The following is a 26,360-nucleotide window of genomic DNA, read 5'->3' as shown; positions in this document are numbered from 1 at the left end:
CTTTAAGGATACGCTCGTTAAATACAATTACAAGGAAGGTTAGAGAGGGCTCATAACCTATAGGATCACCAACGAAATCAAGCGGTTGGATACAATTAATTAAGTACTATAGAGAAGAAAGAGGAAGAGGGAGACTGGCCGAATCTGGAAGGCTAGATATGGTGCGGTCTGGGCAGGGCACAGAGTGGGGACTGGGGCTGTGCCCAGTGCTGTGCCCAGTGAATGCCAGAGACCCACCAACATCAAGTCGTTCTCTCCTTACCTCGAATCGCTCCTTCCTCATCATCATTAGTTACTTGACGATCGGACCTCAGCAGACACTCGAGCCCATATGTTAACCTGATGGCCATTCAGCAAAATCAACACCGGAATCATAAGACTATAGTAGTCGTGACGCTGAAGCCCGCAAAACGTGGTTGGAGGTTGCTCATTTTTCTCACCTAATCACAAGACTAACATATCAAAGCACACAATTCATACTAACCTTGGAACGCAGCACAAATCGTGCCAAGCGGCTTCTCTACAGTCAATCAGTACCTCAGAGTGAGAGAGTAGAACAGGAAATACTCTGCGAACATAAAGTACAGAGCATTAAGTCGAATGTTACGAGACACATATATCAGAAAGATGTTCATACTGATCTTCTATATGGAAGTGAAGGACTAACCTCGTAGAGAAGACTCATCGACGTGAAACCTACAGCTTTATCGCGAGCACTCCATAATCAAATCGTTGAATTACCCTAGGAATTCTGGGAAATCGTCACAGGTACACACTTGAGCGAGACATCTACTTGAGCGTAGACCTCAAAACATTCAACCTCAATCACTTAGACAGCGAGCTAGGACAGAGACCTCTAGCGTAAATGTTCTTTTCCATCTAAGCATAAAGGGTATCTGTATCTTTCTTTGGAGACCTACCCAGTTCATTTCTACTACCCTCTCTCGGTGACAATTACCGTAAACATCCCACCCAGCTGGTGAGCAGTAGTCTTGCAGCGCCCAAGGGCGCAAACAAAGCGCGTGTTTATCTCTGACTCTCTTGGTGACTAGACAGATCCTTCGAAAATCTTTCAAGCCGTGATGCTTTGAAAAGGATCCTCTTCCTATTGTACAACACAAAAAGCAGAGGATAGTACCTATCGACTGCTACCACAAGTCTGCGGTAAGATCATCACTAATCAACGAGGATGAGAGGCGAGAAGCCTGCGCCCGTCCTGTTAGGGAAGCAAGAGAGTTGAAATCTCTTGTTCACACCTCGACTGATAAGCCGTCGTCATAAGTCATATAATGCCTTGACGGAGCAATGGCATGACGAGATATGGTGAAGGGTATAAAACCCGGCCATCTTGACCTGGACAGTTTGATGATCTGCAAGTGCAGTTGTGGTGCAACATGACCTGTAGATGAGACTTTCCGAAAAAATGAAGGAAAATTTTGGAACCCCGGCTGACCTCAGTGAAAATAGTAACCCGCAAGCATGACAATAAGGGAATACGAGAAAAAAAGAACAAAGCCACACCCATACCACCTAGACGTCAAGGTGAAAACAGACACCAGTGAGCGTCTGAAAGCAATAAACCAACCTCTAGACCGTATCCTCTACTAAAACGCCGTGATCATGTTCGAGGTCGAAATTGTCGCTGTAATGGGCCATTCGTCGTGTGGAATGACCATGGCGACAATGGATTGGACCAGGAAGGTCAATTGATATGTGCTGATTCGCTTCAAGTGGTGCTTTACCACCGGCGGTTGTTAAGCGGAAGAGCATTAGCACCACCGACGGAGCCGCCGCCACCACCGCCGCCACGGCCTAATGAGGGTTATTAGGATTGGAACTGCCAAATTCACCTGCGTGAAAATGACTTACCACCGCGCCATCCACCGCCGCCACGGCCGCGATAGCCACCGAAGCGGCCACCTCCACCACCACTGTAGCGAGCCATCTCGGCAAGTCTAGGGTCAATCTGCTGCTTAGCTTCTTGAAGCACACCGACGAGCTCACGAGCCTGCTTGGAGTCTGTGGAGAGATAACATTAGAATTTCGTTCGGCTAAGGATGGGCAGATTCAGGTGACACTTACTGTCAGTGGTGAAGAAAGTAATGGCAGTACCCTTCGCACCGGCACGACCAGTTCGGCCGATACGATGGATGTAATCCTCGGAGTTGTTGGGGTAGTCATAGTTGAGCACGTGAGTAATGTTGCGCACATCTTTTTTTAAAGGACCGTGGTTAGCAATAGCAGGGTTTGGAATAACGACATTCCAGAACGGACGGAGAACACGAATATCTAGGTATGTTCTGTGATCCTCTGGTAGTACTTCTCTCCTTGGCAGGTGGGCTGTCCATTGCGAAAAATATGCCGGGTTGGGATCCAAGGTTCCAGAGATCCTTGGGCCATGCATGCAAATCCCCTTGGGAATCTTGGAGACAAGCTTGACGGGAATCAAGAAATGCCTACTCCTCGCTTGTACCACAACTGGGATAAAAAGGTACAATTGAAGAATCACGCGGGCGTAGCATAGTCCACTGTTTCTGCTACGTCACGAACCCAAGACTCCACTCAGATAGACCAAGTCGACACGAGGTCAGGCAAGTTCGCGCAATCAAGAGAGCCCCTAGACATAAGAGTAAAGCACAAGCACGTACGTATGCTGGAAGTCGCCTGAGATGGGGGAGAGAAGAAGGGGGGAGGGGTTTGGGCAGGGCGGAGGGGTAAGATGGATACATACCGATACCACGAGAAGCCACGTCGGTGGCAACCATGATAGGGCTCTTGCCAGTCTTGAACTGGTCCAAAACCCAGTCACGCTCGTTCTGTTGCTTGTCGCCGTGGATGGAAAGAGCGGGCCAGCCGTCCTGGCGGAGGAAGCGGGTGATGTCGTCGGCGACACGCTTGGTGCCGGTGAAGATGAGGATCTTGTTCTGGTTCTCGCGGCCCTCCATAATCTTCTCAAGATGCTTGATCATGCGATCACGCTTCTCGGACTCGGAAACAACCTCGACGATCTGGGTGATACGGTGGTTGGCAGCCAAATCCATGGAACCGATGTTGACCTGGATGAAGTCGGTCAAGAAGTCGGCGGCCAAGTTGCGGACCTCCTTGGGCCAGGTAGCAGACCACATGAGAGTCTGACGATCAGGGCGAATCTGGCCGATGATCTTGCGAATTTGGGGCTCGAAACCCATGTCCAACATGCGATCAGCCTCATCGAGGACAAGGTAGGTGACACGACGGAGGTTGGTCTTGCCAGACTCGAGCATATCGATCAAACGGCCGGGGGTGGCGATACAGACCTCGACTCCCCTGGAAAGATCGCGAATCTGGGGACCCTTGGGGACACCACCGTAGACGCAGGTGTTGCGAATGCGGGACGACTTGCCGAACTTGGAGATTTCTTGCTGAATCTGGACAGCCAACTCACGGGTAGGGGCGAGGATGAGGACGATAGGGCCATCGCCGGGAGCGAGGAGAGGCTGAGCGTTGATGTGAACGATGGCGGGAAGGCAGTAGGTGAGCGTCTTTCCGGAACCGGTCTCGGCAATACCGACGACATCGCGACCAGAAAGGGCCATGGGCCAGCCCTGCGACTGAATGGCAGTAGGAGCAGGGAAACCCTGAGCCTTGACCTCGTCCATAACGTAGCGAGGGAAACCAGCCTCGTCGAAGGTCTCGACAGGCTTGGGAACGTTGTTACCGAAGACGGCAATGGAGTGGTCTGCGCGGAACTTGTCGACCTCAGCAGGAGATCGGTTGGCGACGCTAGGATGCTCTTGGTAGAAGGACTTCTCGAACTTGGGAAGAGCGCTCATGTCCCAGTTCTGCTTCTGCAGACCAGCACCGAGAGCAGACATCCTATCACCGCCGCCACCACCACCGTAGCCGCCGCCTCCGTAGCCACCACCACCGCCGCCATATCCTCCGCCGCCGCCTCCGTAGCCATTCGAGCCACTGTTGAACCAGATGTTAGCAATTTGATCTTGAAATGCAAAGAGAGAGAGAGAGAGAGAGAGAGAGAGAGAGAGAGAGAGAGAGAGAGAGAGAGAGAGAGAGAGAGGAAATGAGCAGGTTCGCGCTAAAACATCATACCCGTGTGAGGAGTAGTTGTTAGAGTAGCCGCCGCCATTGCGATCGTACCCGTTAGAATATCCACCACCACCGCCACCGCGGCCACCGTAGCCGCCGCCGCCGTAAGATCCGGACATGTTTGCTGGTTGTTTAAGAAAAGGTTGAAAATTGAAGATCGGTTGTTATTGGGGTTGCTGAAGGGTAGACCGAAACGACGAGCAAACAAGGCCTAGAGGCGCAAGGGTATCGATTGTCGGGAAAAGAAGACGTCGGAAAAGACAGACGTCTAGAGACAAGAACCAAACGACACGCGTGAAGTGGTTACAAGTAAGCAGTCCGACTGGTTAAAGAAGGATCGCGGATGAAGAATCTTGCAGAATCGCAAGAAGTAGGCGGGAAGGGATATTGGAGATGGAGGGTGGGTGGAAGGAAGGAAGAAAAGGGCTGCTGCGAAGGGTGAAGTGCAAGTTTTTCTGGACGGAAGTCGAAACGAAAAAAACTCTGGGGGCACTGGACAAGGACCCGTCACGTAAGGTTAGTATGGGAAAAGAACCTGACCAAAGGGAGATGTCGATGGAGGATTGGTGGGTTCCGCTGTGCAGTGCTAGTGGATGTGAGATGCGGATCCTGTGCCAGACCCGACTCGCCTCCAAGCGGGAAGAAAAAGTCTTTCTTTTTGTTGGAGGCGGAAGGCGCAACGCGTCCCTTGCGTGCAAGTGCCCCAGAAAAATATTTTTTTTTTCTTCCCTTCCCTTCAGTTCACTGCAGTCGTTACAGCGAAGGCGGATTTGAGGGGACCGGGCATTGCCGTACCTGTCCCCCAGACTTCCATGTAGGGGCGGTCTGGCACCAGAGAAAAAAAAAACTGGACCCGACTGGCAACACTTGGCGGGCCTGCATTCTTTCACTGTTGACAAGCACAGATAAGCACAGATAAAGCGCCGATAAGGCATGTGTGGCCTTATCAATCAGGCAGAAGTCCACCTTTGCGGGAATTGGCGTCACCTGGTTCACCGACTCCGCTTTGCCAGAAGGGTTCTCGTTCTTGCTTCACTGGCGGATTATGCTTGGCAGTCTTTGCTGCGCGTCGCGGTTGTTGGGCAATCATCCGTCGTCGCTCACCTCAGCTGTCAGGGAACGGAAAAGAGAATCTGTAATCTTGACCACATTCTATAGGAGTTGCCTGTTCACATACATGTCCATGCTCGATGCTAGCATGTTTCTACACGTGTATACAGCCGTACTTAGGCCTCATATTGCCATCCATCTCCCACCTCATCTGAAGACTTTGGGAGCAGCAACTTCCAGTCCGTTCCGCAGCCGACCAGGATGTACACTACTGCGTACACAAAGAGTGGCAATAAATCCATCACCACCGCCTGGTCTAGTCCACCACCATCAGCCACATTCTCTCAACACAAACCACCACTTCCATGTCCTGAAACATTTTTCGATCACTACACTACTCACGACCTTCAAGCCCCTTCCCTGACTTGCCCTCTTGGTTTCTTTCGGACAACAGCAATCTCTCCGTCCCCTCCAAACTCCCAAAACTTACTCATCTTCTCCTCTCCGCCCCAACTCCTCCACCTCCTGATCCAAACGCTCCAGCACCAGCAGACTAAACGCTTTCTCTTTGCTCCTGCAATTCTTCAGGTCCTTTTCGAACTGCTCCATGCCCAAGTGAATGGTACGGTGTTGCTGGATTAAATCATGGTTCGCTGCTTCTTCCATGTCCTCCTTTGGCCCCCCCTGATACTCTTCTTCCGTTTCGCTTACGATGCTGATGCTGCTGCTGATAATGATGACGACGTTGACGATTATGGGCCTTGATGGCAGCTCTCAATTGAGGCATTTGCTTTGCTATAAGGAAACCATGCAAGTCTTTGATGGATTGGTGAGCTTTTAGGTAGCGAGTGACGGAGCCCGCATTCTATGGGTTGTCGCTCAGTCAGTGCTGCTGTGCCTTGACTACCGTTGTCACAGGTACAAGCTGTGTCGAGCGTATTCCACACCGAGCGACAGTGATTGTACTTCAATCTGATATCGAGGAATAGAGTGCAGGAAAGGATGAGCACAGACAAAGTAGTCCATTCGCTCGTCTAGTCGGTTGTACACTGTATAGTCTCCTGGTGAGAGCGGTGGTGGCGCCCGATCGGTTGCATTGCCGGCATTGGAAACTGCATCCGGAGTGACAACATTGCCGAGTCTCAGTCCGGCTCCGGCTCCAGTCTCTTGGGCTTGCACATCGCTGTCAGACGTGCTCGATATCATGTTCAAGTTGAGGTTTGTGCATTTGATAAAGGCAGCGAAAAGTCACTATTAATACTGGAGCGTGAAGAGCACCTTAAGTCTGTTGGTTACCAAATCTTTACAGCCATTTATTCACGCGATTGATTAAGCAGGCAAGACTGGACATGAATAAAGCCGACGCTTGGTTTTCGTTTTGTTTTGTTTTCTTTTTGTGTTTTCTTTCTTTTGTTTTTTTTTTTGGTTTTTTTTTTTTTGTTTTTTTAAAAAAAAAAAAAAAAAAAAGTTACATACGTTGGTATCATAAACGCAACGAAAAGGCGACGCGATAACCCATCCACTCTCTTCCAAGGAGGTGTAAGCTCCCAGACATACATACCCCAATAGTGTCCTCCATAATCTTTTCAGACCACCATCTAGATCTTGTACAAATCCATTGATGTAATTCAGGGTTCCAGTCCGTCTTGGCAATTTCGAGATCAAAACCGCCCTTATACCTCTGGCTGCCAATGTGAACGTTATCTGTGTATCGTCCGAAAGAACATCAATGATACTCCGGACGAACAGTCCAAATGCCCCGCATGCTCGACCCCTTCTTCTCCAACTTGGCCACCTTCTCCAGAGCAATTTTGAACATATCTGCCTGCCTCGCTCCCGTGCAATAGTGATTGAAGTGGTCGACGAGCGACTTCGATGGGACCCTGCCACCATGTCGTTTAATGAACGCCGGAATCATTCTTTCAAAGTCCTCTGCTTTCAGGTTCCTTTTATCAGACGGTGTTGCCGGTCTCGATGCTCTCGACGGACCTGCACCGCCTGCTGCACCGCGAACACCTACTGAGCTGAAACCTCCGCGTTCATGACGGGGCGCCGGACGACCAGCTTCGCCGTACTCGCCCGTCCAAGTGACCGTGCCGATGGGCACATTTCTGGCTTCCTCACCCGCACGGCGGAGAGCCAAGGCCGCTTGAGCAGCAACTCGATCCGCTTCTGCTTGGAGAATTCTGCGGTCTGCCTTAACCGTTGGCTTTTTGCCGTTCATGATCTCGTCGTGTTCAAGAGCGCTGTGAATAGAACGTGCAAAGATACCCTCCATCAAACGGTCCTCCTCGTTCGGTGCAGGGGCCGGTCCATCGTCGTTGAATGTTTCCAATCCTGCAACTCCTTCAAGATGACGGAGGTTGCTTGTCTCGTCCTCACTTGTGGATTCGTCCTTGACTTCCACTGGTTTGCTGGCTCCAGGGGCCCGGAGAACCGGCGTGTCGTTACCAGGCAAGACTATCTCCGTGGGTCCTGAAGGCAGGCGTTTGACTTCACTGCCCTTAAATAGCTCTGCTGTCTCGGTCTTCCCGTCTTCATACGAGCTTAGACTGAACAGGTCATGAAGGTCATTTAAGTTGAATGAGGTCTGCTGCTTCGGGTCCTTCAACACCTTGTTTGACAGGAACTGCTTGAAGATCTGGCGGTGGTAGATTTTTTCTTCGATGGTTCCAGCTGTCATAAGCCGGTAGATAGTGACTTCCTTCTTTTGTCCCAACCGCCATGCACGTTCTCTGGCCTGGACATCGGTTGATGGGTTCCAGTCTGGGTCAAAGATGATGACCCGGTTAGCTCCCGTCAGGTTGGTGCCAAGTCCGCCCACTTTGGTGGTTAAAAGGAAGAGATGTAAGTCCGGGTCATTGTTGAACTGGTCGACAAGCGTCTGCCGATCTTTGACGGGCGTCTTGCCATCCATACGTAGGTAGTTGATGCCATCCTGGCGCCTCACAAATGCCTCGATGATGTCCAGCATTTGAGTACCCTGGCAGAACAGCAGCGTTTTATGGCCTAGACGTTTCCACATGGGAAGTAATGACTTCACCACTGCCATTTTCCCCGACTTGCTGGTACTGCCCCACTTGTAAGAGGGATCATCTTTGAGCCGCGGATCAAGCAAATCGGGATGATTACATATTTTACGCAAGATATCAATACCGTAGAGGGACTGGCGCGTCCTGTTGAGAATAGCAGTCATGTCATCCGACTTGAGGAATAGCTCGTACGCCTCGCGCTGGGGCTTGGACAGCTTACAAAATAGGACCTGTTCGCTTTTCTTGGGTAAATCGGCAGCCACGTCTACTTTGAGCCGCTGAAGTAGGTAGGGGCTGATGGTCTCTTTCAACGTCTCTGCACATTTCTGAGCAGTCATGATCTGAAGGTTGGTTGCGTTGGCATAACCGCCAAGTTTGATCGGGATCTCGAACTGATTTCGAAAGGCAACCAAGGTGCCGAGTCGCATGGGGTAGATGAAATCAAAGAGAGACCATAGCTCTGTCAAGTTGTTCTGCATTGGCGTGCCGGAAAGAATCACACGGTTGGGCGTCCGAAGTTCCTTGCAGTAAATGGTGATTGCTGTGTTTGGATTTCGGATTTTATGTCCTTCGTCCAGAACAGCATAGCCCCAGTCGACCGGGATCAATATATCGCCGTACGTTTGCAAACCGGCATAAGTTGTCACCAGCACATGGCCATGCTTAACAACGCGATCGACGATCTTCTTTGCAGCCTGGCTGGACTTTTTAGGCTTTCTCTTGCCGTAGTCATCCTCTCTGTCATCAAGCGCTCCTTCGTTGCGGACATTGAGCATGCCACTGCCAGACGAGTGAAGGATGGATACTCGAAGTGGTGGCCACCAGCGGTGAAACTCGTTTACCCATTGACGCAAAACTGTTGCCGGGGCTACAACAATGACGGGTTTGTCGAGCTTTTGACTGTAGTGTAACGCAGCCACGAAAGAAATCAGTTGCACTACATCCCGTCAGCAACGTTCCGTGGATTCCCAGGGGGGACATCGGAGAGAACATACCAGTCTTTCCTAAACCCATCTCATCTCCAACTATACCTCCAACTTGCTGCGCGTACAGCTCAGCTAGCCACTGTACGCTGGTCTTCTGATAGTCGAAGAGAGCTGGGTAAATGTCACCTGGCAATTTCAGCCCGTTTTCGAACTGGTGGTCAGGCTGGTCAGGCGCTGGCTTGAACCATTCCTCTGTTCCATCATCATCCTTATCAATTGGCTGGCCGAGCCTCTGCTGACGAGCCCGTCGTGCATTGCTCCTACGCGTTACCCAGCCTTTCAGTCTTGCTTGATAGACTTTTTCGTTGCCATCATCGATCCCAGTCAGATCGACCTTGTCATCACCATCGGCTTCTCTGACTGCTTTCTTCCGCTTCTTGAGTGTAGTGCCCGCCATTTCATAATCATCGTAATCGTCGGATGCGTCGGCCTCAGGAGAAGCCGCTTCAGATCCAGACTCTCCCAGCACAAACTCATCGTCGGATTCGGGCGGCGGCTGGACCCTACGCCTCTTTCGGGGACGTAGAGAAAAATCGTCTGCGACAGCTACGGTAGCGACCTCATTTTCGTCGGCAAAGCCAGGGAGACGAAGATTCTGATGGGATCGAGGGCCGTCGTTTTCCTTTTCTTCCAACTCTTCAGCGACAGCCTCGTCTTCTGCATCGACAATGGCGTTGGCGAGATCACCCTCAACCTCGGCAGGTCTGGGTCCACCAAATTTAGCAAACGGCGTGATCTTGCCCGTTCGGATGAGATATTCTCGTTGGGTCTCGTTAGGGAGTATTTTGCCGGTGGCCGGGGCCAGTGTACCCGTCTCGCCCTGCTGGTTGCGCTGTTCGATGCGGGCACGGAAATCGGCAATGTCTTTGTCGCAAAGTTCGATTTCGGCATCAATTCGCGCTATCTCCTGTTGTATGCGTAATCGTGCGGTTGGATTGGTGATACCAGGCCGCAGTTTCTGTTGCTGTGTTTTCTTCTGGTTCTCGAGTCTCGTACGAGTGGCCTCAGCCTTTTCGATGCGTTTCTGATCTCGTTTGTCTTCGGCTTCGATCAAGGCACGGCTGGCTTGCAGGGTGATATCACGTTCCAAATCGTCTTGGTCTCGAACATTTTCAGTAAGTTTCTTGAGCGCAGCCTCTTCGTCGAGCTCGTCAGCATTTGGCGCACTTTGTGTATCAGCGGCCGAGTTTTTGTTGTCGAGTGTCATTGCTTCTGTGTGTTCGACATTGGGCGTCAACTCGGGCAAGGCCTCGGTTGTCTTCGATAATTGAGTTGTATCAGGGTCCATGATGGAAGAAAGAATGCAATGCCATTGACTAAAGCAAGCAAAATGGAGGAAGGAATGGCAAACAGGTATAGATAGCACTTGTGATCGTCGACTGTCTAGTCTAAGATCTCAGCGTTGGCTGGAAATCCTGGCTGGTCCCAAGTGACAAAGAAGCGAGGGACGATGGACAGTGTGGTCAAATACTGCAATGGACGGGATGAATAGGGTAGATGAGCTCTTTCTGGTGGAAGTAGTACAACTTCAGGCGGAATTCAACGAGTGGCATTAGAGAAGCGACGGATTGTAGCGGAGTCTTCCGAACTGGAGGCAAACGGAATGATGGATTGTTGCGATGAAAAGTCAGAAGCCGCAGTTTACGGATCGAAGCTGCAGTGCTGTTGCCTGTTTTCTGCTTTTTGCGCCCGCTTTTGCTCACTGCGGGTGATAGGCATTACTTGCGCAAGTGGCAGGCGCAACAATATTCAACCCTGGCCCCCGATGACGCACTGCAAGTTCAGGGTTCGCGGAAGCGTTGGAGATCCTCTGCTTTTGGCGACGTACTTGTACCGACACGTCGTCATGTGACCTGGGCAAAGTGATTACTAAGCATCCCGATATCGCGACTGCGCGCATTGCATCGATGTTCGACCAAGTCAACAACACATATCGCGGACTCAGGGGCTCGTAGTGCTTGCTCTGTTTCCACTCAGGCTCACGGTATGTAGGTTACAAAGGCGTAGCATATACTTTGTCATTTATCGCGAGCATCTCCTCCGCTTCGATTTCTCTTTTCCGGTTCCCTTATGCTATCACATGAGTTTAGCTGAATCCTTTTCATCATCTCTTCCTTCGGCTCACAACTTTGGTTCCATTTCTTCTCTACCACCACGAGAATCCCTAAAAGACCCATCTTCCTGGCTCTAATCAGGTGCTTTTAGCTGGTATGGCTCGATTCGTCACAAACATGTCGACGACAACACGCCTACTCGCACAATCAGTCCCTAAAAACGGTGTGACACTACCACCATGGCTTCACAACATCACTCAAAGTATTTCAGCTGCGCCCAAGCTCTATGCCTGGACTCCCCAAAACCTACCAAATAGCCGAAACAATGGACAATTCCAGTCGGCAACGCCAAAGGACCTTCAAAGGCGCATCTTTATTCTTGGCATTGGTAATCTCGGTAGGCTCTATGCCAACTCCCTGGGAAAACTGGGTGAAGAAGTCCCGGTGACACTCGTCCTTCACCGGAAAAGTTTGTTAGAGCACTGGGTTTCCGAGCCGGGTATTGAGCTGACACGACACGGCGTTACCGAAAAAATATTATCTTTCGACGTAGAGTGGTGGACAGAGGAAGCACCAGCACATGGGCCTGTGAGGGAGGTCTGTGACGGGCACAAGATCGCTAACCTTTTGGTCGCCACCAAGGCTCCAGACGCTCTGCCTCAGGTAGACAGACTGCGGCGCTATCTCGATGGGAACTCAACTGTCGGGTTTGTTCAGAATGGCATGAACAAGTTGTGGCCGCCTTTCGGCGCCATATATAGTGAGCATCGCTTCCCGCCTAGACAACACCCGAACTGGCTGGTCTGTGTGACGACCCACGGCGTGTTTTCTCTGGGTACCTTCAAGAGTGTTCATGCCGCTCCCGCTGATATCGCCATGGGCTTGGTGTTGCCCAACCCAAACACGGCACACGCAGCAGACTACCTTATGGAACAAATTGGGAGGGCGCCCGAGCTGGAGGCTCGTAAAGTGCCACGGAATGCACTCTGGGTTCTTCAACTGGAAAAGCTCATCATCAACTCACTTATCAACCCCTTGACAGCTGTCATCCGTTGCATGAACGGTCATCTTTTTGACCAGCCAGCACCTGAGCTGAAGAAGCTCATGGACATTTTGGTAGATGAGGCTAGTCAAATACTCCAGGCTTTGGCTCAACACCCGAGTAGCAAAGATATTCTCTCTGGTGCTGACTCGGCCCCGGATGCCGACTTGAGCAAGGAAGCTCTCGTAGAGCGTTTCTCGGCTGTGCGGCTTAACGCAATGCTGCAACGAGTTGGAGAAAAGGTGAAAAACAACAGGAGCTCCATGTGTCAGGATGTTATGGCTGGGAAACAAACCGAAGTTCGAGAGTTCAACGGCTGGTTGGTACAGATGGCGGAATATCTTGGCTTGGAAGCGCCCAACCATAAAAAACTCTGCGAGCTTGTGGAAGGCGGTGTTATCGGGGAAACAAGCCTCCTGGAGGCTTACTTTGGCAAGAAGTAGATGCCTTATATCAAGGAGAAGGTCGTCCTGTGCCGAATGTACCATGATGTCGATGAAGTGCCAAGCAACGACATCTGGCCTTTGTTGTCGAGTACAAACCACAATCGCCCATTGGAAGGCTCTCGGTAGCCACAGGGACGGTGCGCCGACTTGAGGCACTGACAGATGCCAGCGTTCTCAGGAACCGAAACACCATTCACCAAGCTGAGGTGCTTGGTTCACCAAGCGGTGCCAGTCGCCTTGTCCAGCAATAGGGTGCTTCTACGGAGGAAGTCCCGCTCGGTCCTGCCTACCCACTGCCCCTCCATTCCTGAATCACTGCTTTTCCGTATCTGACACTGCTCCAGGAGCTCTGCGTCACTTCTTCCACCGTCTCATACTTGTCACCACCACGCCCCCCCTACTCTACTCTCACACCCTCCTTCACATACATGAGTCCCAGCGAGCGGGCATACAATTCCTTACTGGATTGTTTGTTAGCTTGGTTCTTCAAGCATGATTGAACAGGGAAGTTTTGGAGCTCTCATTGGCCTTTCAAGAGAGGTACTGTCTTCCGTTCGAAGCGACATGGGATAACGGCAAGGGTTTTGGGACGCCACAAAGCCTCTGATGGCTGTCCTTTTATACTTGTCTCCATCTCCTTCAAGGCCTTCAGGATTGAAGATATAAATCGTACAGCGTTCACCTTTTCGAAAGCCGAACACTTTCCTTTGTCCAGGAAAGCTTTGGTTTTCTTGTACTAGGGTTCACACACAAACTAGAGCTGGATTGTACTGCGTGGTGAGAAGTTGCGGAAAGCGGGGAGGAAGCGGGACCACCACTTCCCAAGCATCCCACAGACCTGGTTTGCCCTGTCACGCATGCTTTTCATGCCAACTTTCCGAATTGGAGCCAAGCCTGTGACCCTCGGGCGGTGCGAAGGTATCCTCCTTTTTTCTCTTCCATCGAATCGAATACTTTTTCCCAGCTCATCCTATCCTTTCCTGGAGCGTGTCTCCGTGTGTCCCTGTCGTCTGTACGTGCGTCTCGGACTGGAGGGTGGGTGGACGGCGGAGCCTTAAAGCAGGGCCGATATACCATATTAGAATGGTTGATATAAGCCGGGTTTTGCGCAGTATAAAACATACCATTATTGCAGAACTGGACAGCGAGTTAGCGAGTAGCAAGTGCGGAATCATCATCCATCATCACACAGCCATCGCATTCCCGATTATTCTTCCCGTTCCCTCCACCATGACTCCAGCCTGGCTCGTCGCCTCTCTCTTCCCCCCTTCGCTGATTTCTTTCGTTCGATATGATGTGCTTTCCCTGCTCTCTTTCCATTATGTCTCCCTCGTCCGGACCTTCCGTTGTTCGATTTTGTTCTTCTCCACCCCATCGTGGCCGAAGGCCAGAGGTAGTCGTCATTCGAGGCTGTGTTGGGGCAAGAAGCTCATAGGCAGGTAGTCGCATCATCTCGTCATCGTTTCTTTTCGCTTGATTGTCCTCAGGCTAGTGGCCTAGGGTTCTGCAATGTGTCGTGCGTCTCTAGCGTGCTTTCTCGAGAGGCGGCCGAAGGTAACAACAAACCTGCCATGTGAGTCATGCAGGTCATTCTCCTAGTGTTCATCCCCGCGTCGGTGGCTTCGTCTCTTCACCGATAGTGACCTGTATCTGTCAAGAACCGCACTATCGTACAGTCCACCCCGTGCCTTCCTTCCCGGAGGGCAAACACCATCAGACACAATCTGAAGCACCTGTGCCGCCGTGCTTGCCCTACCAACCTGAATCCAAGCCAAATTTGCAGGATCTCCTCGAGGCCACATGACTCAACTGATCTCATTGAGGGTCTCTTCGGTGTGCCGTACCCCGCTCCACGGTCCGGCGTTCGATCCAATTGCACGTCACGATTTCGCATCGAGCAAAGCTGGGATCTCAATTGTCGACACATCCCCCGTAGCCGTTGCTGAGGAAAATAGTAGTGCCCTACTACTGTGGATCTTGTTTTCTGTTTGATTCATTTTCTGTTTACCACCCTTGGTGAGAGGAGGTGAAGGCGAGAAAGGAGCTGAGCTGGTAGTGAAAAGTGACGTCCCTGCTGCCAAACTGTGACAACAGCAAACGATCGATGGTCTGAACAATCATCACCACCAAGAAAAGGAAGAAGGTGTGCACGACGGAGCGAAGCATAGGATCAAAGTAGGGAAGAATGCATTGAAGAGGCAAGAGCCAATAAATTGTCTTGATTCGGACATTTCATTTCCGATTTCGTCCATCGTCCGTGTGAGGTCCCCTCGGACTGCCTCGCTTCTTGTAAGTGCCGGTCTTTCCCGGACATGCAATCAAGACCTAGCGGGAAAAGCTCCGGGCTGGCATCATTGCCTTTTTGGGGACCGCCTTCTTCTTCGAGACAAGAGAGGGACAGACCGAGACTGTATTTGTGGATAGAGACGAGACATTTGGAGATCCTCGACCGCAGTATACGTGGGTACTAGCCTCGTTCGGAGAATCTGTCCATCTGGGTGGCATTCGGCTGCGGAGGGCAGAGTAACAGTCGAGTCATTTCGGGCTGGATGGTCGATCTCGCAAACACCTTTCGCAAGAAACATCTCTTTCCAGACAGTCTTTTGATCCACTCTCTACTTTGGTGTTATTCAAGCCATACATCTTGTAGCGGAGGGTGTTAATCCCATGTGGACTGCAGGGAACTCAGCTTATTAGTTGGGATAGGTACAGGTAAGGTAAGCAAAGGTTATCCATAATGAAAGTGGCTTCCGTATATGTCAGGCTCGTAGAGATTCCTCTTTCACGCCTCATCTACTTATCACCATCTACTAATCTCGCAAAGAAAGTCGTGTCAAACAAATCAGGTAAGCACGCTTTCTGCCAGGAACCGCTGGATCGACGTGACACGAAGTAGGGCTTACTCGGCGAGAAACTTCATACAGGCGCCAAACTTCTTTGTTTCAGATGTAACCACAAAAGCTAGAGGCATGATTCCTGCCCTGCCCTGCCCTGCCCTGTCTCCAGATGTCATCACTCACCCAAGGCTGGCAAGACGCCCACAGAATGTTACTTGGGGGAAAAAAAAAGGGATAGGCTTGTGCTCATTTCTGTTTCCGCCTCACGGTCAAGACTACATGTAGCATCATGTTTAGTGTTGCGTGACACAACGAGATGTGATTACCGAGAGGGCATCCTACGCTACACTGCTTCTTTACAACATCACAGCACGACATCACTACCCGTTGCGGGGCGCACAAGCCGAAAGAAGGGCAGAATCCTCGCTTTCTCGCTCGCTTCACTTCCTACAACGGCTAACGAGCGACGAAATGGGCGAGACGGGCAGGCAGGCACGCAGATAGGTTCCGTTATGTAGGTAGGTAGCGTGACGTGAGATCAACGAGTACTACACGGCAGGGCAGTAAGGCAGGGCATGATACGGTGTACCGTTTCACCGTCCATCTCCCCGCAAGATCCTGGCCCTTGTTCATTCACATCGAGGGTCAAACTACCTAGTTACCTACCTATGTTCACTTTAGTCGCTCAGTGACGACTCTGGAGAGTATTGAGTAAGTACCTGTTAAGAGATGTCTGTTGGATGAGAGCTACCATAGCAGGAAGACTGGCCTAAAAAAATGCGACAGGGGAGCGAAGCCTCACTGTCCAGTTCATCAACTTTACACTAGTAGTCTCGCAGTATCGGCTATGGATGGTAGACGATACGTCATCATGGAAGAAAAGAGCACGACTTCCCTGCGTCAATGTAAAGACCAGACTGGAGACGAAGGGCTTCAATCCCAGCGACAACCCTGCCTAGGTAACGAGAGTAGGAAAGGAACCAAGCTATTGGATACTGGACGTGTTTCAGAAAACGCCGTTGGTTTGAGAAACAGCAACTTAGTCTGTGTAAGGCATGAAAGACGGGAAGTCGAAAACATATCAGATTACTCTTTGCACTTGGCACATACAAGTCGGTACTCGGAAGTTTCGTCATCGTCAAGACCTAGGTATTGTTGGTTGGCCTTTCCATGTCTCCACCCCTGCCTCTCTGTCCAACATTGACTCCCACAGGTGGGTGGTCTTTAGTTCCTACATGTACCTGATGGGGCGGGTTAGATGTTCGAATCTCATTGACTGATTGATCAGTAATGTACCTCTACGTATAAATTGAAGTACCGATGATGTTCCCTTTGATGTTCTTGCACGGTGCTATTCCTGGTACACCGGATCATCTGTCCTGGATCATGGACAGAACAAGGTTGCTGGATACGAACAGAGTGATAAGAGGGATGAACTGTGAAGGACCGACATCAATAGTGGAGCAGTAGTAACCTTATTACCATACTGCGCAGGGACTTTGTTTTCCAAGATGACGCTAACGTTAATTTCCGAAGAACCGTTGAGAAATCGCCTCATTCGGTATGCATTGCAGCTCGGCTCAAGAGACTCGTCTGGATCGTCTAAGCGCAATGCCAGGGGAAAGCGAAGGGCCGACTTGGCGATCGCCGTTCATTACACTAGTCCCCAGAGCCCCCGCTTACACCGCAAACTTACAGCGCTAGTTTAGTGCAGCCTCTTGTAGCGTGCTGTGACGGGTCGTTTGTCTCGATCCGAAACCTCGCTCGCCGTGATTCCGAACGCCTCAACGACCCCCACGGTAGGCAGATTCGTTCCTTTTTCATCGAGTGATACAATGCGCAGTGGAGGAAGACAGACGTGAGGAGGGAAAAAGCAATAACTCACAAAGGGCTGTTTCAAGCTCCGGCGAGCAGGATGGGCCGGAGCATACCAGAGAAGGCAACGTGTCAATAAAAATCCCAATGTTGTGCCTGAAGTACAGTGGTCCGGAGTGAGTGATCATGCAAGGTAGGGTATTTGATCTCAGGAAGCATAGTCAAGTCTACGAGGAGGAGGGGACTAGAGAATCAAAGAGGGAATTGAGCGATTTGATTGACAGACAAGTACCGAAATGTCCGCTAGATCAAAGGTTTCATGACTTTCATCGACATGGCAACTGTATGGGAAAGCGGTAATGTCTTGGCAGTGAGTCGCTCCTCTGGTCTGATATCGAACGCAGAACATGATCTCCACTCGTATGTTAAACACTCGGTGAGAGTGTATCAGGAAAACTTTATTTTTGGCTCTCGTCCCCAGCGTGCCAATCGGTGAGCGGTTGAGGAGGCTGAATACATAGCGCAGGCTTCCTTCAAAAACCGCAGGATAAACATTGTTTGGCCCGATTTAGTGGAGGCGAATTACAAAACTGACCATGGCGCTAAACAGATGTTGTTCGCTTCGCGGCAAACTAACAAAAGATCCCCTGTCCACTCTAGTTGCTGGTGTAGGCAGTTTCGTCTGGCGGCTGGAGAGAACCGAACGAGATGATATGGAACGAAATATAGTAGAGAAACACAACTTGTAAGAGAATGTTTGGAATTATGCAAAGATCAAGCAATCGCAGGTTTCGTATTCACTGAGAAAGGATTACTATCAATCCACATCCTTCTAGCCTTGACGCAACGGGAACCCAGCACGTTGGTTTAAACCACTTTCAGCACGCGGATCTGCGACCGTTTTAGACGACCCTACCGAACCGAACCGAACAACCGAGCGAAATCACAACCAATCGAGCCGAGGGGAGGGGACTGACTAACGGACAGACTGCCGGACCCTTTCAAGGTCCTGGATCGATGCTAACGTTGTACCTTATAGTGGGTAACACAAACAAACGCAACACTGGTCATTTCCTCGTAGAACTCGTACGAACTTATTAGGTCGTTGAACAATAATACGATCGAGGTTCAATCAATAGTCTTGGTGTATCAAACATTTTACTGATACACCAAAATAAGGAATTTGACTGGCATTTTGCTTGAGTACCTAGTGCGCAACTCACAAGGCACCTAACAAGGTTAATATTGAAAGGAGAAGCCAGTTTCCTAACCATGACGAGTCTCTATAAGCCCGCTGTAACTGACATGCCAAGCTAGATACCCTTGGATGATACCACTCTTTCGCCACCATAGACCACCAAGATTGCACGAAACCCTCATGGACATACAAGGGTTTACAGAATATAAACCTGAGAAAATACCTACTTTTGTTTTTAAATATGGTGCTGTGGTCAAATTGAGGAGTGACGAAGGCGACCTTTTTAGCCATTTTGGCGGGAAAATTCCAAGTTGTGCGTTTATTCATGGTGCCCACTGTAACTACCATGTATGACCGTTATTGATATGACCGATCATCGTCAACGGTCGATGCTGGAACATCGGACATGGGGCACGGTGCTTAACTTCTGGGGACAGGGAGGGCATCGTCAATCTCCGTGCTCCTAGACTCCCAACAATGGCGTCAACGGCACATGACAGCCATTCAAACGGTAGCGTACCTCGAGCGTACCTACACTAGGGCCACCCGTCGACGGGCGATGTAACGGTGCCTGTGTTTAGTTCCAAGAATGAAATAAATATCAGACCATTTTTTCACAGTCGCGTTCCTGTTTTGCTGGGTAGGGGACATCACTGCCCAGAGACCTGACAGGCTGACATTGGAACCGGCTAAGATGAACACAATCTTGTGGTTCAAGATAGCGGTCTACTATGTAGTCATTTATCCAACGCCTTTCAAGACGCCTCGTCGCCGAATAGGAAGGTGGCAAAGTGACAGGTTTGGCAGCCAAGAAATCAACCGCACAATGTCAATTGTTGATTGGGATCCCATCTTCCCAGCGGACGGTCAGTTACGCACCGTGAGAATAGCGTCCACTTGGCGTCTTCCTCATTTTCACCTTCATTCTCAAACAGCCCGCTGTATGATGCATCATTGTGTTACACTTGGAGTATCTGCGGTGAGACGCAGCATGCCTCAGGTAGTTCCCCATTCCAACCACACCGTAGAGTACATTGAGCTCGCTTAAGTGGAGGACAAATCGAAAAGACCAGCCCAGTTAAACATTAAACACAACGGTCCGAGACCAAGAAAAAACCTAAGGTTTACATACAAATTATGTGAGGGGAAGCAGCAAGTGTTCTGAAAACCAACGACATAGGGAAAATATGAAACCATATTGTACTGAGTGCTGCACTGTGCTGGGTATCGCGGAATGTGATAGACAAAGGAAAGATAGGTTGAAGTTCGACGATGTGTGCTTGTAATGGTGGTTGGTATGCACGCCCTCTCGAAGGAAAAAAGAAAGCCTTCCGCAACCCAACCAAGTTTCCAGCGTGAAGTGAAGTACCCAACCAACTCCAAGGGACAAGCGGACTAGTGTTTGCCGGTGCTGTTCCTGACATGTTCCGCCCAAGCAACTATTGACCCGCCCAGGTGTTCATATTGCTGTTCTTCGAGTCTTGTCTTCCAAATCCTGCCTCCGCTCTGGCGTCGAAGGGACTATCCCATTGCCTCTTTGACATTTTTGCCTGAATCGATCACCAATTCCTCTTGGGCTCCAAATCAATGCCAGAGTTGTGGGCTTTTCTCGAATCAACAGACGTATAAACCATCCACCAAGCCCTGTTCCACCATGACCGCACGTCGGAGACCGATCTGAATCTTGTGTATATCGTCATCATCCATTTCGGTCGTGAAAGCCTGTATGGTAGCGAAGTGGCTGAGTATCGTTGTATAATGGTCATCCTTTTCCAATCTCATCAAGCCGCCTCCTATGGAAAACCTGAAAAAAAAAAAGAAAAAAAAAAAACACCAGCGCAAGACCCAGCACACCGCAATAGGAAATAAGGAAAGAAAAGGTTACTAAACGTGAATGTCAGATATAATACTTGTTGTGTATGGGGTATCTAGGTGTATAATGCCGCCTTCTCAAAGAATGATATCTCACCAAATGATGATACAACTGATGAATTAAGCCAACAAGAAACTAAAGATTAAAAGAAGGTAGAGAGAGAAGAAATGGAGTAATAAGGGCAAACAAATAGGGAGAGGGGGTAAGGACGACAGATAACTCCTGTGCACCTTCCTATCCCTGAGTGTCTCTGAATTTTGGTAGCCACGAAATCGGCTCCTAACCTGGTCGTTCGCTCTCCACGAACGGAAAGCTTCGCGCGGTTGGTGTATTCGTTTGATTCGAGTCGACCGCGTTTGACTCAATTTTTACCCCGTCAAATCGATTGCCATCGGACATTGGCCGAGTCTTTGACGTTGCGCATGGGGTATTGACGTGGTAGATCTCGTGCACTGCGGTGTGCTGCTCACTGGAGTTGTGAGGAATAGACGGTGTCCCCAGACACAGAAGCCGAAACTCCTGGTGGGGACATTGATTGCTATAAGTCCTCTCCCATCAACTCCGCCGCTCTCTCACGACATGCTACTGGGGTGAATCCTGTCCCAACTTTGTTGGCAATAATCCTCCACTTCTCGTTTTCGTAGTCTTGCAGCGCCGTCTTGAGCTTTTGGTCCTGCATGTAAGAATTAGTCAGAAAGCAAGTTATGTGGATAGCTAAGTCATTTATCTGATAGAAAGAAATACGGCTGATCAGACTTACCGTTTCATCCGTCCATTGTGTTGTTTTCGCCTTCAACTTTGTACAGTATCGCACCTGAAGAGTTCCTGAAGATCGCCCAGGGAAAAAGTCGGCAATCTGCTTCCAGGTTAAGCTCTTGTTTTCCTTCAGGTCGATCAGCAGCTGGTCGTCCTCTGGCGTAAACTTGAGCTTGGGGCCTCTTGGTCTCGGGGCTGGAGGTGGCATTCCTGCTTGTCCAACGACACTGGGAGCTCCACCACCGCCGCTACCTTCCCCTTCCCGTCTTAAAAGCTTGTTTGGGGGGCCGGTGTCTGGTAGGCGGTGATGGTGATGCTGAGGCGGAGCCGCTGCTGCTTGTGCGTACGCTGCTCCCAACGACGTATGTTGCATGGAGTCCAGGTCATTTTGCTCAAGGTCCGATATTCCAGGCATCGTGAGATCGAGATCTTCAGGCCGTTGTCGTTTTAACCCACCGCCATGTCCGTGGTTATGCGTCAAAGGCGGGTAAAGCGGCGCAACTACAGTGTGTGGCGAAGGACCCGGTCCGCCAAAGTGAGGTGGTCCGGAATGGCCCATGTGTCGTGCGCCAGGATGTCCGCCCATGTGGCCCGGATCTGTGAGGATCGGAAGAGGATGATGGGCTTGGGCATAATGTTGGGACAGGCCATGATGGGGTTGGTGAGTGGGCGGCTCGTGCAAGCTTGGCAGGCCGGCATGTTGGAGAGACGGTCGGTGGTGGTGCGCTTCATAGGAGTGCGGAGCCTGGCTCTGCTCGGCCGTATGCGGCTCCTGTGACGAATAGTCGACATGGTAGTCCGGACCTACTCGGTAATTGCCCGCCAGCGTGACCGCTATGCATGAGGTCCGCCAGAGCGGACCGCTCTGGCTGGTCGCCGGGCTCTGAATTGCGAGAATTTGGAAAGATTGAGCCCCGCAGGGCTACTTTGGAAACGAGAGTGGCGTATAATCTGATCTGAGGAGGGCCTCAGATGCTGCGAGTTGATTTTTTGAGGGGTATTTGAGCTCAGTTGAGAAGAGACAGGTGTCGGTATGAACCCAGAGCACATATACCCAAGCGAAGTTTTCGCAAACGAGTCGGTGGCGGTAGAAAGGCGACCGATGGTGATGTGGGGGTATATGATCTTCAGAGGTACGAGACGGTAGGTTGATTCTCGGATAGGCTGGCTGGACGATGACGGCACTCTTAACGATTCCTCCTTCGTAAGCTCATTGCGTGCTGAACCTGGCTGGTATGACCGTTTTCTGTGGATACTGGTACTTGGTGTATAGTTTGTCGACACTCCAGTTCAGCCTAGCTTCCAAAACGAACGGTTTCTTCTTCGTTGGTGAACTTAACGATAAAGCCAAAGTAGAATTAGAGCAGAGGAAAGGAAGCAGCGGGTAACGACCGTGATATATCTTGTGGTGTTTGATACTGAGCAGAGAAGCAAGTGATAGCTGCTTTGGAGGGACGGGGACGGAATGGATATATGGATTTGACCCGCCTACTAATCCAAGGAATAAGCATACAAGCAATGATAAGTACGAGCCGTATTTGTAGCTTGAAATGTGGAGTTCAAGTCGGGTTCGACGACCGATGACGGTGGCATAATTTGAGGATCTTATGCCATGGACTGTCTTCCGGATATAGAACAGAACCCCGGCTTCAGGTAGTGATGCACCGAGCGGGCATGACAGCTCGTAGCTCAGATTGCTGGACAGGGTTGCCGCAGAACTAATTATCGAGGTCCAAGAAATTCCGGGCGCTCTAACTCGATTCAGATATTCAGTGAACTTGACGATCTAAAGAAAACGAAGCTGCGAAAACGCAAAGACAGAGTCAAAACATCAAGCTCGACAATGTATGGGATGAAACAAGCCCTGCCATGCGGCTGGGCCGCAGCATGGCAAGAAGCGAATTAGGAGGTGCTCGTAGCATTGTTCTTCTCTACAGACAACCAAGGACAGCAGCGGCACCCGACTCACAAGGAAAGCCGGTAACGAGAGTCTTACAATTGCAAGGCAGAGGGAGACAGGCAGAAGATGGCGAGCGGGAGGGGAGCTTGCCGGGAGGGGTGGCAATCTGGCCGAGTCCATCTCCGTACACAGCCAGGAAGGTGGATGTAAGTCCCCGCAGTGAACAGTGTGCGGTCAAGCAAGGTACCCGGCCTTTCCAGGAGAGCCAGAAGAAGTCACTCGGAAGTACTAAAGCAGGAACATGATAGCGACAGCATACCTTGGCTGCTGCTGGGGGGGGTGTCCAGTTCTGGGTGTGGTGGAGTGTCGTAGGTGGCAAGCGGAGAGGGCATTGAGGAGTGGGAAATTCCATGGTCTCTGAAAAGGGAAAGATATTAAGACGGGGGGAGCTATAACAGGTGCCCGGAAACAGATCGATGCCCTGACATACGATAGGGTCCCGGGGCTTAAGCCGCCTTGGAGAAGGGGTAGCATCCACCCGTGATGAAGGTAGGAATGCTGGATTGCCGAGCAGGGGCGAAAGAGAGGTTATAGAGTGAGGATACCATGCAGTGACCCTGCCCGCGTGAAATCTGAACCATATCATCTGAGATGTCTGATGTGACCCCAATCCCAACGAGACCAGAGAGCTGCCGCAGGCGGTCTGGCAGGGCTCTCGAACTGAACAGGATGGTTTTGACAGGGTATCAAGTAGTCCAAGGTAGGTACGGTCTGTGCCTGTTCGGCCCGTCGATATATGGCGTCTGTGAAAGTGGGAAAGGTTTGACGAAGCTGCCGCCAGAAATGTAGCCGCATCATGGGGGAGAAAAGGCACACCTTCAACCCGGAAAGAGGCACTAGCCCGCCAAAGGCAGGCATTGAAGCGAGCGTATTTGGGAGACGAAGATAGTTTGGCAGACCGGGTCTAGGTTCTGTCCACTCGGTGACCTTGCTGAGCCTGGTCACCGCATGCCATCATGACGGTCATATGGATGGGTTCCAGACGCGCCAGACGCACAACTTGACGTGATGTCTCGGGCTAGGCCTTGCGAGGAGATGCCGTTCGGATACGGTGAAATTTCGTGGCTACCACTTGGATTATGCCATGGCGATGATTGTCTTCCATATGGTCAGGTGAAGAGGTTGACGTTCGGCAACTCCAAAATTGCGCTTGTTGGGTGTCAATGTGGCTGACGAATCGAGGCTGGAAGCTGTCGCAAAATAGCCCATTACAATTGTCAGCTTCCTGTTAAGCATAGTAAGGCCGAAGTGAGAAGAGCTGCAATGAACAGGGCAAGGCAGCAAGCAGTATGCAGGCCGGAAAAGAGCGATACTCGGCACGACGGTCGTGATGGTGTTGGAGTGAGGGGCAGATGCCGTGGGGAGATGCCGTGAAGGAGTGGACGGTGTAGAATGTAGACCGAAGGAGTGTGGCCAAGATGTGCGCATGAAGGAAAAGTGTTTCATTCAAACCTTGCAATTAAAGGCTGCATTATGCTCCGCGCAAAGGCAGGATGGGCGTGATTTCGGAAGTTTTCTAGAAGGAGACAAAGCTGCTTCTAGCGCAGACCGGGGTAAGCTCTACTACCTAGTGTGTTCTAGTGAGTGTAGTGGCAGTCAGAGGATATCGCCGTGGACATTGATGATCCCTCAATGGGCTGATGCCGCTGACGTTGATATTCCGGTGTCCAAAGACTGTTGGGCACTTGACTGTGGTTGTTACAGGCGAGCAACTTCACGGTGGTAGCGTGCAATTGGTGGTAGTAGTGGTAGTGATGATGCGGTGAAGCAAGGTGAAGGGTAGAACTAGATTGGTGACGGCGGTGAGAGCCACAAGGGTCTAGGGCATTTCGATACAACCTGACCTAACTATTCCCAGCTTGGCGACTGTCGCTAACAAAGCTTGACGCCCAGAGGTTTCGAATGGGTGGGTAGAGACTATGTTGCTGTTAGTGACAAACCTTCAGCTGGGGTTATGGAGATATTATCAAGCAGTTGTGAACAAGGAAAAATGAACAAAACAACACAACACAACACAACACGCAATGCTTCGGTCCAGTGAGCTGTGTTGTGGTACTTGGTGTGGAACTGAAGAGGGACTCAACGAACTGAAGATTTTTCACATCGTTCGATTCTGACCAGTTGTGCCCTGTGACTGGACACCTAGTGTCGTTAAAAATACTAGGGAAAGTGTCGAGGGGCTCCCAAGATCGTCGTCGATGCTGCTTTTGATCTCAGCTGCCTACCATAGTTCTTTCCTTCCCAAAGGCGCAAACCAACCAAACTACCTGAAACTAACCCCCCCCTTCCACACAAACGATGTGGATGAAAGTCGTAGCCGCAGTCGCAGCCGAACAGCTCCTTCCCCTTGAAACTGCGTCATTGTCTCAACAGGGTGAATTTTCAGTCATGATGCCCCTCCCAGTGCGACTCCAGCTCTCCAAAGCGCTCTGACTCTGCACAATGTCACCGCGGCGTCGTCTTCACCTGGGACTTAACCATCCAACTCTCAACCCATCACCAGGGTATGACCGTATGTTGCTATATTGATCACATCAAAATGACAACAGCAACAACGACAACAACAACACCACCACCACCACCGTGTTTCAAACGATCGACACAACGGTATTGATACAGCTGCTAATCCGGGACCGATACAATACCACGCCTTCTTTCGCGCTTCCATCATGCTTCCAAACATGGCAAGCGAAAGTCACCAGATAAAACTTGACAAGCTGAGGCTGCTAAGCTGGATGCCCAATGGAAGGAAGGGTAGCTTGGGGTGGGTTGCAGACATCATGTCATTCTGCATTGACATCTCGTACCTGCGTGAACATGAACTTGCTAAAGCGTATAGGCCCAAGAGGTTGTAGGTAGGTAGGTAGGTAGGTAGGTAGGTAGGTAGGTAGGTAGGTACCTCTAGGTAGGTACCGTAGGTAGTGTAGAGAACGACCGACATTGTGCAATGGCCATGTCCGGGTCTTCAAAACTAAAGTGGTCAGTCAGTTCACAATCCTTTTCGCAGCCTCCACTTCCTTTGCTCAGTCGAGCCAAGAACCGCGGCTTAGAGGTACCTCTACCAAAGTGGGCCAAGGTTAGATTAGGTTGTCATCCGTTATAACGTATTTCCACATCGTGGGGAAGCGAGCAACGTTCGGCTAACTGTGCCACGGAGAGATATCCGGGACTATCCGGTCCTCCCGCGCGGAAGTTACCCGATTCTTCTCCGGCATCCGGACCGAT

At 50.7% G+C, this 26,360-nt stretch overlaps 6 protein-coding genes across 7 annotated transcripts; 2 read left to right on the top strand and 4 right to left on the bottom strand.

Annotated features, from left to right (window-relative positions):
- Window positions 1–856: 856 nt before the first annotated feature.
- Window positions 857–4,909, bottom strand: NCU07839 (ATP-dependent RNA helicase dbp-2). The gene is made up of 5 exons (XM_957867.3): window positions 4,090–4,909; window positions 2,732–3,951; window positions 2,083–2,211; window positions 1,870–2,019; window positions 857–1,812 (listed from the first exon to the last, which is right to left on the bottom strand). Exons 1-5 carry the CDS (start codon window positions 4,203–4,205, stop codon window positions 1,739–1,741), a joined length of 1,689 nt encoding a protein of 562 aa, XP_962960.3. The 5' UTR covers window positions 4,206–4,909; the 3' UTR covers window positions 857–1,738.
- A 329-nt stretch (window positions 4,910–5,238) lies between these two features.
- Window positions 5,239–6,109, bottom strand: NCU07838 (hypothetical protein; the record flags this gene model as incomplete). Its single annotated transcript, XM_957866.3, has 2 exons — window positions 5,627–6,109; window positions 5,239–5,290 (listed from the first exon to the last, which is right to left on the bottom strand). The coding sequence occupies exons 1-2, from the start codon at window positions 5,800–5,802 to the stop codon at window positions 5,239–5,241; spliced, it is 228 nt and encodes a 75-aa protein (XP_962959.3). The 5' UTR covers window positions 5,803–6,109.
- Window positions 6,110–6,600: 491 nt separating this feature from the next.
- Window positions 6,601–10,919, bottom strand: csb (Cockayne syndrome B ortholog). Its single transcript, XM_957865.2, has 2 exons — window positions 9,164–10,919; window positions 6,601–9,105 (listed from the first exon to the last, which is right to left on the bottom strand). The coding sequence occupies exons 1-2, from the start codon at window positions 10,440–10,442 to the stop codon at window positions 6,863–6,865; spliced, it is 3,522 nt and encodes a 1,173-aa protein (XP_962958.2). The 5' UTR covers window positions 10,443–10,919; the 3' UTR covers window positions 6,601–6,862.
- A 162-nt stretch (window positions 10,920–11,081) lies between these two features.
- On the top strand, window positions 11,082–12,857 carry pan-3 (pantotheic acid-3). 2 transcript variants are annotated; one of them, XM_011395642.1, is made up of 2 exons: window positions 11,082–11,138; window positions 11,360–12,857. In XM_011395642.1, the coding sequence occupies exon 2, from the start codon at window positions 11,365–11,367 to the stop codon at window positions 12,691–12,693; it is 1,329 nt and encodes a 442-aa protein (XP_011393944.1). In that variant the 5' UTR covers window positions 11,082–11,138; window positions 11,360–11,364; the 3' UTR covers window positions 12,694–12,857. The 2 variants fall into 2 exon arrangements, with proteins under 2 accessions (XP_011393944.1, XP_011393943.1); XM_011395641.1 differs by having other exon boundaries at window positions 11,082–12,857.
- An 8,100-nt stretch (window positions 12,858–20,957) lies between these two features.
- NCU07834 (MYB DNA-binding domain-containing protein) lies at window positions 20,958–22,225 on the bottom strand (the record flags this gene model as incomplete). The annotated part of the gene is made up of 3 exons (XM_957862.3): window positions 20,958–21,092; window positions 21,180–22,058; window positions 22,199–22,225. 3 exons carry the CDS (start codon window positions 22,223–22,225, stop codon window positions 20,958–20,960), a joined length of 1,041 nt encoding a protein of 346 aa, XP_962955.3.
- A 3,151-nt stretch (window positions 22,226–25,376) lies between these two features.
- NCU07833 (hypothetical protein) lies at window positions 25,377–25,990 on the top strand (the record flags this gene model as incomplete). Its single annotated transcript, XM_957861.2, has 2 exons — window positions 25,377–25,647; window positions 25,755–25,990. Exons 1-2 carry the CDS (start codon window positions 25,578–25,580, stop codon window positions 25,988–25,990), a joined length of 306 nt encoding a protein of 101 aa, XP_962954.1. The 5' UTR covers window positions 25,377–25,577.
- Between the last annotated feature and the right edge of the window lie 370 nt (window positions 25,991–26,360).

This window comes from Neurospora crassa, linkage group III, assembly GCF_000182925.2.
Source record: "Neurospora crassa OR74A linkage group III, whole genome shotgun sequence".
In the NCBI taxonomy this organism is placed as follows: domain Eukaryota; kingdom Fungi; phylum Ascomycota; class Sordariomycetes; order Sordariales; family Sordariaceae; genus Neurospora; species Neurospora crassa.
Note: the sequence above shows the minus strand (reverse complement) of the source record. Positions and strands in the feature narration are given on the sequence as shown.